Source organism: Sceloporus undulatus, chromosome 7 (genome assembly GCF_019175285.1).
Source record: "Sceloporus undulatus isolate JIND9_A2432 ecotype Alabama chromosome 7, SceUnd_v1.1, whole genome shotgun sequence".
NCBI classification, from domain to species: Eukaryota; Metazoa; Chordata; class Lepidosauria; order Squamata; family Phrynosomatidae; genus Sceloporus; species Sceloporus undulatus.
In genome coordinates this window covers 2676424-2690613 of record NC_056528.1, presented here as the reverse complement: position 1 = coordinate 2690613, position 14190 = coordinate 2676424, and the positions used below count along the sequence as shown (strand labels likewise).

At 45.6% G+C, this 14190-nt stretch overlaps 2 protein-coding genes across 2 annotated transcripts in view; one reads left to right on the top strand and one right to left on the bottom strand.

Moving 5' to 3' along the window:
- The window catches only part of DFFA (DNA fragmentation factor subunit alpha), a 7855-nt gene extending 6347 nt beyond the window's left edge, over positions 1-1508 (bottom strand). The window contains 3 exon segments of the mRNA XM_042478586.1: positions 1082-1128; positions 1130-1234; positions 1447-1508. Coding sequence (XP_042334520.1) covers positions 1082-1128; positions 1130-1234; positions 1447-1508 — 214 coding nt within the window.
- A 771-nt stretch (positions 1509-2279) lies between these two features.
- The window catches only part of PEX14 (peroxisomal biogenesis factor 14), an 87279-nt gene continuing 75368 nt past the window's right edge, over positions 2280-14190 (top strand). Inside the window, exons 1-2 of the mRNA XM_042479275.1 lie at positions 2280-2412; positions 8720-8767. Of these exons, the coding sequence (XP_042335209.1) occupies positions 2371-2412; positions 8720-8767 (90 nt within the window). The 5' untranslated portion in view covers positions 2280-2370. The remainder of the gene's footprint in view (positions 2413-8719; positions 8768-14190) is intronic.

Genomic DNA, 14190 nt, shown 5'->3' with positions numbered 1-14190 from the left:
TGGCCATAGGGAAGCATTGGGGAATACTTGGCCATAGGGAAGCATTGGGGAATACTTGGCCATAGGGAAGCATTGGGGAATACTTGGCCATAGGGAAACATTGGGGGATACTTGCAAATGGGGAAACATATGGAATACTTGGCCATAGGGAACCATTGGGGAATATTTGCCCATAGGGAACCATTGGGGGATACTTGGCCATAGGGAAGCATTGGGGGATACTTGGCCATAGGGAAACATTGGGAGATACTTGGCCATAGGGAAACATTGGGGAACACTTGGCCATAGGACCATTGGGAATTACACTTGGCCATGGGGAAACATGGGGGAACCTGGCTCAAGGGAACCATAGTGGGGCACTTGGCCATAGGGAACCATTGTGGGGAACACTTGGCCATAGGGAAACATGGGGGAATACGTGGCCATAGGAAGCATTGGGAGCACTTGGCCATAGGAAACATTGGGGAGCACCTGGGCCATAGGGAAACATTGGGGAACACTTGGCCATAGGGAACCATTGGGGAACACCTTGGCCATAGGGAACCATTGGGGAACACTTGGCCATAGGGAACCATTGGGGAACACTGTGGCCATAGGGAAACATTGGGGAGCACCTGGCCATAGGGAAACATTGGGGAACACTTGGCCATAGGGAACCATTGGGAACACTTGCCATAGGAAACTGGGGATGTGTTTGCCTATAGAGAATCATGTTGCCATAGGGAAACATAGGAAACCTCTCCAATGTTTCCCAATGTATCCCTATGGGCAAGTGTTCCCTATGTTCCCTACAGGCAAATATTCTCCAGTGATTCTCTATGGGCAAGCACGTTTCCCAATGGGCAAATACTGCCATTTCCTTTAGTATGACCCCCATGGTTGACACCTGTATTGCAGAGAGGCAAGTCACACTCCCAGCCCCAGTGACAAACCCCTGAAGGAATGCTTCCAAGGCAACCCCATGATAGATAGGCCACCTTTGCCATAAGCTGGAGACAGCCTGAAGGCACCCAGCCCCAGCCAGAAGGAAGCTTGACCTGTGGGCTTCCTGCCTTAGTTTGCCCCAAGTGAACCCTCTCACCTTTGCTCCTGAGCTCCTGGAGGCAGGAGGCTGCCACCCCATGCTGCCCTGGCAGCCATCTTCCTGAGCAGGCATTGCTTCAACAGGGAAAGCCCAGGGCCACGACTTGCTGCTTCTTTGCTTGCCTCCGCGCTGCCTGAGCAAAGAGGCTGGCTGCCAGGGGAAGAAGAAAAAGAAGCCACTCAGCCTTCTTTCTCGGCAGGCAGCCAATCAGGGCAGAGTCTGCTCCCCTGATGCACCCTGGGAAATGAAGTCCTGAGTTCCTCCCAAGCTCTCATCCACTCCTGGCTTTCTCCTTGTCCTCTGCATCCTGGGAAATGTAGTCCTACCGGGCCAGGTGCACTCAGTTCATTTGGGATTCTGACCTCTCCTCTGGGGGTCTCAGCTGCCCCTTCAGTTTGGGGTCACCTGCAAATTTGATCAGCATGCCCCCAATTCTGTCATCCAAGCCATTGATAAAGATGTCGAATAGCAAACTGGGCCCAGGGCAGAACCCACTGGACACCAAGGAGGACAGGGCACCGCAAAATGTAGGACAGTCCAGGGAAAAAGAAAATGCAGGGCATGACAAAATAAGCTGAAGTAGTATTGCAAAGGGTGCCCAGCAATGACTCTCTTCTTCTTCGTCCTGGAGAGAAGTGACCAGTGGGGGTCCAGTTGGGGTCTGTCCAGTTTGCTATTATGCTGTGGATGTGTGTGTGTATATAATTGTGTCTGTGCATGTTTATAGAACTGCAGAGTTGGAAGAGACCACAAGGGCCATCCAGTTTTTGTTGTGTGTGTGTGTGTGTGGTATGTTGTGTGTGCTTTGTGTGTGTATAATGTATATGTGTATTATTTATGTGTGTGGATGTGTGTGTTTATATGTCTGTGTATAATGTGTTTGTGTATGGATGTGTTTATATATATAACACACACACATAAAACATCAGGTTTACACACTCTGTGTGTGTATTTATGTGTGCATTTGTTCCTCGCAGTAATGAATAATAATAATAATAATAAAATAAAATAAATTATAATATCCTGGGACTCAGGGCGGCTTACAGCATTTAAAAAAAACCCAGTGCATCAGAGACATGTAAAAGAGGATGGAAGTGCTGAATGGATGAAAACCCAATTGAATGGAGCAGATGAAGGAGAGAAGAAGGAGACCCCCTTAGCGATCGACGCTCTCGGCGCGCGCTGCCTGCGCCTGAGCGCCAGAAGAGAGAGACTCTGGAGCCGCCTTGCCTTCTCCTCCTCCCCTCGATCGATGCCTCGGCGGGGGATTATCCTGGCCTGGCAAGATGGCCTCCTCTGAGCAGGCAGAGCAACCTGGGCAGCAGCAGGTGGAAAGAAGGGGCCTTGCCTTGGGGGCTCACAGGGGGTCCTCTGCCCCCTTTTCCTGGGGAATGGGGTCCCCTCAAGGGCCAGGGCAGGGACAGCTGGGGGCCTCCCTTGGCTCCCCAGAGAACCCACAAAGTCCCCAAAACTCCCCTTTCCCAGCCCTGACACTGCCTTTCAGTGTACTGGGTTTTCCTATTACAGGTGAAGGACCCTCCTTGAAGGGCACCCTTTTACGACTGGGAGCCCTTTCAGCCCCAGTCTTTGGGGTGTGCAAACTGAATAGGAACCCATGTATACATCAATATATCTATCATCTATCCGTCCTATATTTGTATATCAATATGTCTATATCAGTCTATATCTATATAATCAGTTATAGACTTCTGTATCTATATCAATAAATATATGTTATCACCATGCAATAAATAGTGTAATATCAATTTATATATATATATATATCAATAAATAGTGTATATATCAATTATAATCATAGATAATAATAATAAAAAATAATATTTATTTGTATACCGCCCTCTGGCAAACCAATCCGGGCGGTTAACAACAGTAAAATATAAAATATGACAATTAAAAACACTTTATCCCTCCCCCCTTAAGACAGTATTAAATATTATAATAACATATTAAAAAGACAATACAAGGAATAAAAACAGCAATTAAAACCTAAAAACCCTGATATCCCTCTGTTGATCCTCAACCATCTCTAAGATGGGGCCACGGGAGGAATGAGGAACGGGAACCTGGGCCGGGATGGTTAATCTGGAAAGGCCTGCCGGAAAGATCCGTCTTGACCGCTTTTAAAGCTGTCTAATGATGTTATCTGACGGACTCATCCGGCAGGTCGTTCCAGAGTTTGGGGGCGACAGCAGAGAAGCCCTCGGGAGGTTGCCGCAAGCCTAGATTTTGAGGCTGCTTTTTCCTCCCAGAGGACGGAGAGCGCGGGGAGGATTGTACGGGAGGATGTATGTATATATCAATTATATACAGCCCCCTTCATTCGATGCTTTCCAAACCTTCCTTTCCAGTCTTTTCAATTGCGTTTTTTAAAACCCTTTGCTGGTTTTCATTTTGTGAATGTTTTAGTTGAATGTCGTTCTAACACTTTCCTTTCAGGTACACAGTTTTCAGGGCATTAGTTTAAAAGTGCGAGCCCCTTTCGGCCCCAATTTTTTGTGGTACGTTGTTGTATTGCAGGGCCCTTTCGTGCTTCACACATCCCAACTGTGAGTCAACTTGAACTGTCATGGAAACATCTTGTGGGGTCCCGATATTTGTATTGTAGGAAGGGGAAGTTGGGAGACCTATAGTACCTCTTTACACTACAAACTCATGGACCCCATAGGATGCAGCCAGAAGCATATCTAGATCCAAATTGTGTGACATGAAAGGTCTTGTGTGTTTGTATGTGTAAATGGCACACACCATTTAAAAAAGAAAGAGAAATATAATATGATTATGTATGTATGTAGGGATGTTTAATTTCCAGTGTTAAAAAGGAAGTAGAAGAAAGAGAAGCCCCTCGAACTCTTTCTTCCATGACAGAAAGAGGATAGGAAGAGATCTATGTTTCTATATCTCAGTGGGAAAAAGATAAGGGTGCTCTCTGATCCGTAGTAAAAGGCGTCAGTTGTTTGAACTTTGTTTCTCTCCATTCAGAAGCCTTGGGGAAATGACTTGTAGGCTTTCTGCTATCTTTGAGAAGAGGCGAGTTCCTTTGGCCCCGAAACTGAGGAAGAGAAAAATTTGTCCCCGCTCTTTCCCTCTCCTTTTTTCAAAACTACCCCTATATATCTGACTATAAGTCGACCTCAAGGGCAGGTTTGGAGCCATAATTAATGGATTTGGTATGATTTGTGGATAGGTTGAGGGTAAAATTTAGGGCTGTGTATCAAAGGATGTAAAGGATGAAGCAAAGGAGGCACACGGTTTGTGCTCATATTAAAAGCTGAGGCATCACTGTTGTGTGCTCATATAAAAGCTGGATTAATGGGAGAATAGAGGGAAGTCAGTGCTTCCAGGACGGATTACTCTCCTGCTTTTCACCAGGGGATGGTTCCTTCTATATAAATTAGAGTTAAAGTACAAGATTCGCACTGACCCGTCAATAAGGCGACTCAGGTTTTTGGGATCACCTTTTTGACTAAGATTCTAGACTTATACATGAATATGATCAGTAGCTCAGGGTCAAGGAGAAATAGCTAACTGGTTGGTTATTGCCCACCACCCTGAACTGAAATGTTCTTGTTGCAAGAAGATTGTGGGCTTCAAACATCCCTGAGGCTGAATCCCTTTGGTATTTGGGGGAATCCATATTGCTCATTCCCATATCTTTTTGTGAGCTGGCACAAAATTATTGAGAGGGATATTCATGCGTGTGGGATGTATGGGGTGTAACATAAACACAACGCTTAAAAATGTAATTGAACGACAAAACATTGACAAACACAGATGATGTCCAACTGCAGCAGACCTGGCTTTCTTGACTGAGTGAAAATGTCTTTCCCTGCCTGCAGAAAGGTAGCCAAAAGTGACTGCTCCCTCATTTTGAGAGTTGATGCAGAGAAGGTCATCTATCAGTTCCCACTAGATGTGGCCATCAGTGGTGCAGATACAAAGTGGCCTATCCCACCAAATATGAATACACTTATACCTACATTTACTCTAGAGTTAGGGGCACAAGACTCCTGTTAATATGGAAAAACCACAAATGACAACAACACAATGTTTTTACCTGAGAGGACACCTCTCTAGGAATCTCTAGGTCTTCTGGTGCATCTCTGTGGTCAACGTCCAACAGACACTGACCGTAGAATTGCACTGGAGGAACTACAAAGGCCTCGTAGAGTATCCTCTCTAGGAATCTCTAGGTCTTTCAGTCCAACCTTTAGTTAAAGTTGACCATAGAGTTGCACTGGAGGACCTAGATATTCCTAGAGAGAACCTATTAATCAAATCCTTGAATAATCAAAGCCGCAAATATGGAGGGATGAGTGTATTGCTCCTTCTTCCTGTCCCCTTTGAAAAGGTGTATAAAACCCATGTGTCTGTGTGCACCTCTTAAGAGAGACCCATAGTTCAGTGATGAAGGACATGCTTTGTGTGCCACAGGTCCCAGGTTCACTTCCTGGCATCTCTATCCAGAAGTATGTTGAGAGCAGAGCTGAGAAATGCTGCCTGAGAGTGGCTACCATTTTGCTGCCTGAGGCAACAGACAAGATGGAAGCCCCTGCTCATTCTGGGTATGGAAACCAGCAGAACCAGTGAACCCTGTTTCGTCACTGGCAGCAAGATAGTTTCTTCCACCATACATGTCAGTAGGTCCCAGAACAGGTTCGGTGGCTCTGTCCTTTGACACCAGAAGACAACCCAACATCCGTAAGGAACAGCTAGGAGACTAGTATTCCAGCCTCTAGTCTAGTCAATTACTTTGTTTTACAATAGTCTTTCATGGTCTGTTTTGGAGCCATAAAGGTCTAGAAGTATAGTTTTTTGTGTGTCTGTTTCTCTGTTTGAATTTAAAGATGTCAAGAGGCTGATAGATAGCATGAAGAAGGGCTCCGTCTTTATCTTAAGTATGTAGGCTTTTTTCTTTTTAAATTAAAGACCCATTTCTTGGTCGACTTCCGTAGACATCTGTCTCCCTGAGCCCTTCATCTTAACCTAAACGGATTGACGTGGTTCAATATCCTACATAATAGCCAAATGAAGTTCTAATTGGGGGAATCGTTCAGAGAAGGGTCCCTAAGGAGCCAGACGGTTTTAAACATATCTCTACGTTTATGTAAAATTCAATAAAGCCTTGGAAAAAAAGAAGGAAAATGTGGTTTCTGAGAAAGATAAAGACAGCAGAGAAGTTAGGGCTCGCTACATAGGAAACCTTCCCTACACAGAGAGAGAAAAGGGTATGTATGTAGGAGAAGCATTAAAGATATGCAAAAATATATAGTTGCTCATGACCCATCCTACTAAATGTGTTTATTATTTCGTTGCGATGTGTCATCAAGTTGATTCCGACTTACAGCAACCCTTTAAAAGTGAACAGTCGAGAGTAAGCATGATGCGGTGGTTTGGATGTTGAATTACGACTCTGGTTTGCAGAGACTAGAAACTAAACCATCTCTGTCCTCATCTTCCAGCCACAAACGCATGGCACAAAAGGAAAAGGAGTTGGGAAGGAGGAGGGAAAAGAAAAGGCTATTTGAGCATTGGTCTTTGATTCCCAAAGTTTAGCAGTTCAACAAGAAGTTTGGGTTCAGTCTTTTAAGTGTGCATGCATGCTGCTGTGCAGTTGTGGGCTTCTTAGTGTATGTACATTGTAAGCACAGAGTAAACTGTCTACACGGGGTTGGTGAGCATGACACTCTGTGTGGAATTCATGTTTAATGCGTAAGAACCTCTTTACTGTTATTGCTGTTCTGCAGTGGAATAGACTGTCTCGAAGAGAGGTCTCCTCTCCATCTTTGGTGGCCTTTAAGGAGAGGTTGGATGGGCATCTCTCAGGAGTACTTTGCAGTCTTTGTATATCCTTTCTGAGCTCCCATGCCAAGCAAGTAGCATCACCATCGGAGGAGGGATGGGATGCAGAGCGGAAAGAGCCAATAAACAACGGAGTTGACCGCTCTCCCAAGCAAATTGAGTTTTCACTGGTCTGCTTGCCTGTCTGGCAGTCAAAGGAATCTCATGTACATGAATAGAAGGAGCCGGTAGCCAAGCCTAGGCTGGGAGGGCAAACAGGTAGCGGAGGACATTTTTTAAAACCAATCTGAGCACCAGTCATTAGGATAAACAGCACTCAAACTCACAGGCACTGGCATCCATTTTCAGAGACATTTCTCCTTATAATGCTTACAGGTGACGATTCATAGAATCCTAGAATTGGAAGACACCCCAAGGGCCATCCAGTCCAACCCTATTCAGCCATGCAGGATCTCACCATCAAAGCATCCCCAACAGATGGCCATCCAGCCTCTGCTTAAAGTCCTCCAAAGAAGGAGACTCCATCACCTTCCAAGGGAGTGTCTCAAACAGCTCTTACTGTCAGGATGTTCTTCCTAATGTTGAGCTGGAATCTCTTTTCCTATAGCTTGCATTCATGGCTCCATGTCCTATTCTCTGGAGCAGCAGAAAACAAGTTTGCTCCATCCTCAATATGACATCCCTTCAAATATTTAAACAGGGCTATCCTATCACCTCTTAACCTTCTCTTCTTCAGGCTAAACATCCCCGGCTCCCTAAGTCTCTCCTCATAAAGCATGGTTTTCAGACCTTTCACCATTTTACAGTAATTACAGTAAAGAAGTTCTTTCTAATGCTTAGGTGGAATCTCTTTTCTTGTAATTCATATTTCAGACTTGTGTTCCAAGTCTGCAGCAGCAGCAAACCATTCTCCCCCATGGCATCTCATATATTTAAAGCTGGCTGTCATTTCACCCTCAGTCTTCTTTTCTCCAAGGCACCCAGCTCATTCAGTTGCTCTGCCACTGACTTGCAGTCCCTCCCCACATCCTTTCCCTTTCCCATTAGTCCCTTTTGCTCTTCTTTCTAGGATAGGCTTTGCTTCCTCCGGATGATAGTTAGGATCACTTTGGCATTTTTGTTCACTGTCGAACCACAGTTGGAAGCCACAGCTGGAAGTGGTTTTGGAAACTGTGGTTTGGGCTAATTATGATTAGTGAAGATGCTGGCCCCGACATAAACACCGAGTTAGCTTTGTTGAGTAGCCCAGAATAAATTTCTGTGCAATAGAGGGGGTCATACAAAGCCACAGAGTTGTCCTGATCTCAGTCAATTGCCATTAGGCAATTGAATAGTGTTATCTTTGCATTGCAGTGTGTTGAAATTCTGGGCATGGGGCAACTCCATTTTGGCAGATCAGGCTCTTGTATTAGCCACTTTCCAGGTCGCAGGTAGAAATTCTCTAGGGATAAAAGTGCTGCAAGACCTGAGGCCTATTCATGTTACATAATTATAGCACCATTTATTCCACTTTAATCGCCATGGTGCCATCCTATGGGATCCTGGGATTTGCAGTTTAGGGATTCTCCCTTGAACAGGGGAGCAGGTAATGCCACTATTCCTATTAGTAAAAGAATCCCAGTTCTTTAACCTTGTAAGGCCAGGGTCCACTACACCACTGTTATTATGCCTTTTAATGGATTTGTCATGAACGAAACCTGGGGTGTTTTGCATGTTCAGCAGGTGAGCTTTGCCGCTGTGTGGTTCCCACAGTCATGCTTGCTCAGAGATTACCATTGGGTGGCACTCTAACCTTGTCTTTTTTGCTTCTTACAGACTGGCTCTCCTCCTGGAAATGAGACTGGAGCGTCCCGAGAAGCTTTGGTGAGTTCATTCCTTGGGGTGAGAAACCACCCCTTCCCTTCTGCATAGATTTGAGTTATGGAGGTTTTCTTCTTTCTTGCTGCCTCGGTTTGGTCACTCCTGAGAAGCAAGCGCTCAGGCTCACGTCATTCTCTGAACATGATTTGTTAGCTTTGACCCTTAGCTATGACCCTCTCCCTGTCTCCTGCTATAATCTTTCTGTGTGTGATTTGAGGGTCATGTTGGACCTCTGCTCCTTGAAGAGCAGAGATTTTTCATTTCAAGATGTGTGCTGTGTGTTTTCATGATCAGTGCTTAATAGCAAAGTGTCCCGATACATTGATCAAAATGCTGTTGAAGGTGGGGAGGTAATTGAGATAGTAATTTAGTCTCATCTTGCAAGCTAGTCTCTTCATGCTTTCGGACTCTTCCACCTGTTGAAAAATGCAGAATTGATTCAGTACATTAAAATGACTAGTTAACAGACACAGATGAAAGTGCTTATATTTCCTGCAAGCATTGGGGAGGATGGGTTGTAGTGTGGCTCTGTGGCTTGAGTCAAACCTTCTGCTCCTGTGCATCTGGAGGTATGTTACCCACCTCCTCTGTTCAGCATTGTGGTAAGAGTCAGAGTTCACAGCGTCAGAGCATTGGGATTTTTTAAAATCAGGGATTATATCACCCACCTTTCCCATTAGGCTTCCCTGTTTCTTCTGAGCTTACCTACACTCCTCACAATACCTGGGGGAAGCAGGGAGAGTGGATTTCCTATTTGTTGTTGTGATCTCTCTCTGTTGTGTAAACTATTTTGAAGTGACTTGTTATTAAACATCTGTGGCTTTACAAAATGCTTGTCCCTGATGGAGGTGCAACCTGCTGAGCATGGCTAGCTGATATGGATCAACGAATCTGCCATCTTGTTTGGATTGTCTTCAGGAACGTGGCTGTAAGGACCACTCCTGCATTTCAAACGTTACCTTTACATCAGTGCCTCTGTGTCCCTGAGCTGTATTGTCCTCTATTCATGTCCTGGGTGCGGTGGAGGATGGGCTGCTTAGTGTCAAGGTGGAAGATATGTTTTGTTTTCCTCTCTCTCCTAAAACAGCCCCTCGTACAACACTTTTCCCCACAGAAATAAATGCAACGTGTTACTTGTATAGGAGAAAGTTAAGGGATGCACTCACAGACACCCTTCAGGTCTGCCAAGGTGGGGAACCTCTCTCTAGGTGTTTTGTACTTCAGCTCCCAGAAGCCACAACCAAAACGGCCCATAGCCAGGGCTTGTGGTCCAAAGCATCTGGAGTGCTAGAGGTTCCTCGCACCCATCGTGGGCCCTGAATTCACATCTTGCCCTTGGTGACACCACCTCACTCGTGTCACTCAGTGTCAGTCCTCCTAGTTGGAAGCAGCATCGGTCTTGGCCTTGCTGTGGCTCCCATCTTCTGGGTGTAGGTGAGAGGCCTTCATGGGTATCATTTGCAAGGAATGTAGTGGCTTTGTAACTACAGTCTCAGGCAAGTTCCTGGGGCCAGAGCAGTGGCTTCTGAAGCTTTCTCCAGGGCATCTCTTCCCTCTTATACACAGCTTCTGCCCACATGTATCCATTGTCACGGTGTGTGTGTTCTCAAATCTGGTACCCTCCAAGCTTCTTGGGCCACAGCTCTCATCATCCCACACCAAAATGGCTGTCTTCAAGCGGTGCGCTCAGCGGCAGTTTTTAAAACTTTTAACATATTTGTATTAAATTAGCCATTTTCCTGCTGATGCTAATCCCTGGGGTTTTTGCAGCGAGGTTCCTTGGCCCCTTCCCCCGGGAGCAAGGGCTTGGTTCCTTCTCCCCCCCCCCCCCCCCCCCCCCTCCCCCCACTCATCTCCCGCCCTCCTTGCCCCCCACCTTACAGGCTGACAGAAATTACCTTCTGTTTAATTAACATCATCTCCCCTGCTCTTTATATACTGCTGCATAATTGCTCAGAGGAAAGAGGAACGCATAGCAGCTATATATCTATATATAGACATAGATATAAAATAAAAAATAATTCATTGGCAGGAGCAGGGAGGGGGGAGCGCGCCACGGAGTGAAGAAACAGTGTCCCTGACATATAATCTGATCTCTCGATGGCGAACAGCCATGCAGATTGGGGGGGATTGTGGCGCTCCTTTGGGCGGGGGGCTCCTTTTTCTCCTTCCTTTTTAATTAATTTTTTTGCTTACTCTCCAGTAGTCTCTCCATTTCTGCTTAGGTGTCCTCAGCACTTCCAGCGGAGCATCTGCAGAGACCTTTAGCAAATCGGCACTTTAACTCCCTGGTTGCCTCCTGACTCACTCTGGGGTTGCGGGGTTTTATCGTTGTAGTCGCTGTAGGATAGGGACAGGATGATTAGTGGGGTTTTTTACAAATCCATGGGGTCAAATACCAATTTAAGAAGGGGATTTTGGAATCATGTGCCACTAGTAGGTGGGGTGAAAGGAAGATGACAAAGCTAAAGCAAAGTAAGATATAAATCTTACCAGGGGACATTTCCCCCCAGTGCATACAAAGCATACAAAGCACAGTTCAGGTCTATGTATTTCTGTGCAGAGGTAAGCCACAGTGCATCAGTTTCAGGCATGTAAAGTTCAACTTGATGCATTTCTGTTCAGTAGTAACTCCTATTCAGCTGTTTCAGGCATGCAAAGCAAAGCTCAGTTCTGAGTAGGCCTCTTCAGAGTAAGTACCTGTGTAACAGTTTCAGCCATGCAGCACTCAGCTTAGTTGTATGCATTTCTGTACTGTAATAAGCCCCTCTTGAGCAATTTCAGACACACGCAAAGCACAGCCTCTTCAAAGTAGGTCCCTGTGCAGCAGTTTCAGGCATGCAGCACTCAGCTCAGTCGCATGCATTTCTCTGCAGGAGAAAGCTCTGGGCAGCAGTTTTGCGCATGCAAAGCCCAGCTCAGTGGCTGCTAGTTTTTAAGTGTCTTGGTTTTGCTTTCTCTCCTTGCTTTCTTTTAAAAATGACAACGAATCAGGGAAGGTTTGTCAATATTGATTAGCCACAACAGCTAGAGGAACCTCTTAAAGCATATTATCAGTAGCAGGATTTTGAGGGAAGTGGGACTATGAGGCACAACTTCTTTCTTGGGGTACCCAAAGCCCTTGGCATGCCCTCCTTCAGCTCCCATCTTTCGCAGTCATTGCATTCATCTTATCACACTTGTGACACTGACCATGAGGTCTAGAAACTTGGATCACAGACCTTTATTAAACTAACCAAAACAAAAGAAGAACCCTATGCTAAATTGTGGCTGTAGTTCATTGTCAGCCACCCCTTCCAACCTTGGAGTAACCTCAGTGATGGAAATAACCATCTTTGCTAAAGGAGACAGCGCCTCTTGTCCACTGCAGCAAATGGACTGAGGCGGCAAGAGGGGAGCTGTAATCTATTATTATTATTATTATTATTATTATTATTATTATTATTATTATTATTGGCCTCTCATTTCCCTGCTGTCAGTTTTGGCCCATTAAAATTTGCCTCGCCGCTCGGCAATGGGCAGTGTAACCTTGCATTCCCTGAGTGTCAGCATCTCGCTCCGATGCTGTTTACAACCGCATTTGTCATTGTTGGCGTGGGACCGATGTCTCCTTGAGTCCATATGCTTGGGGACATGGCCGCTGTGTCCCCTGCCTTGGCTGCATTCCCTTCTCTGCTCTCCTTTCCGTTTGCTCTTCGTTCTTACCTCCGTCATCCAAGCACTTCCAGAATCTGGACACGGTTTCTTTCTCTTAGCTGGAGAACAACCATTCATATAAAAAGCTAAATCCTGCTGGCTAAGAAGACAAAACTGCTTTCTCTGAGTATAAAGAGGCAGAATAATTAACATTTCTTGCTCCTTCATTTTAAGTCAGGGCTCTGCTTGTACTTTTTGCTGAAACACAGTGAAAATTGGCAAGTTGTTGCAAAAGCCTGTGTTTCTCCAACCTTTCTTCACTATTCTCCAATGCTGATGCTGCTAAAGAAATTTCAAATGAGATAAAGTAGAAGGAAAGAGGGCATGAAGATCTCAAAATGTGAGCAGGCTCTTATGGAGAGATACAGCCTTTTGTGTAGTCTGGATGGGACCCTTGCAGGGCGGATCCGTGAACCAGGGTTCTTGTGCCTCTCATTGTACTCCTCCTTTGTTGGCCAAGTTTGGAAATTGTTGCCTGCAGGATTCTGGGACACAGAATCATAGAGTTGGAAGAGACCTCAGGCGCCATCCAGTCCAAACCTGTGCCATGCAGAAAATCACAATCCAAGCATCCCTGACAAATGGCCATCCGGCCTCCGTTTAAAGACCTCCAAGAAAGGAGACTCCACCGCTCTCCAAACTGTCTGGAATTGGGGGAGTTAGTCAGAAATAGCTGGAGAAGACTTTAGTAGAACAGAGACAAGGGAGAATTAGTGGGTAGCGAAAGGGTTACAGGATCCTTCCGCAAACCACAGAAGATGAGACAAGAAGTTGGGAGCCCCTGCATTAGCGTGCAGTTTCGCCCTGAGAGAAAGAAAGAGTGGAAACGCAAAAAGGAGGAGGAAATACATCTCTTCTCTGCTAAGGCGGTGGAATTTTCCCCACATTTAAAACCCACAGGAACTGCCCAAACAAACATGGAACATTATAACCCCATTAGGGTTACTGCCTGCACAAGAGGTCATTGAGTGATAGCGTCTCCGTCCCTCTCTCTCCGGCTGACAGTGCTAAATTATCCTGACTAATGTTTCACTGGGGGCTGTGGGTTAGTTGATGGCTGACTCCATCTGTCTGGGAAATCCCCCCCCCCCTTTAAAACCCTAGATAGATAGTCATTTAAAGAATCATTCAACATCTCTCTCTCTGTCTCTCATCCATTCAGAAATAACCCAGACCAGTATGAGTGAAGCCAGCAAAGGAGAAAGAAAAAGGAACAGGTCTGTCGCGTTTGTTTCAATCTGGCGCACCGCAGTTTCTATTCCTCTTGCTTATTTTCTCCTCCTGCTTATCCAAAGTGAAAATTAGCATTTCATAACTCGAACCTGGAATGCATAAGTGCATTATTATGTTTTCAGTGCAGTTGGCCATGCCAAACCCATGGATTCGATAATCTGCGGCTTGAAAATATCCCCCCAAAATGTATTCCAAAAAGCAAACCTTGATTTTGCCATTTTATCTAAGGGGCGCCATTTTACTCTGCCATTGTATATAATGGGACTTGAGCATCCATGGATTTTGGTATCCCCAGGGGGTCTTGGAACCAAACATGGGGGGATACCAAGGGCCCATTGTACGTACAAGAGGAACGTCTATTAGGCCCCCAAAATAAATAGATCCCCAGCTGCTCACCTGACAGCAGTAACTGGAATGGAAAGCATCCCCACCCCATTTCTGATGCATTGGGGTTATCATTATAGAGGTTTCCCAAAGCATTCATCATGAGAATACCA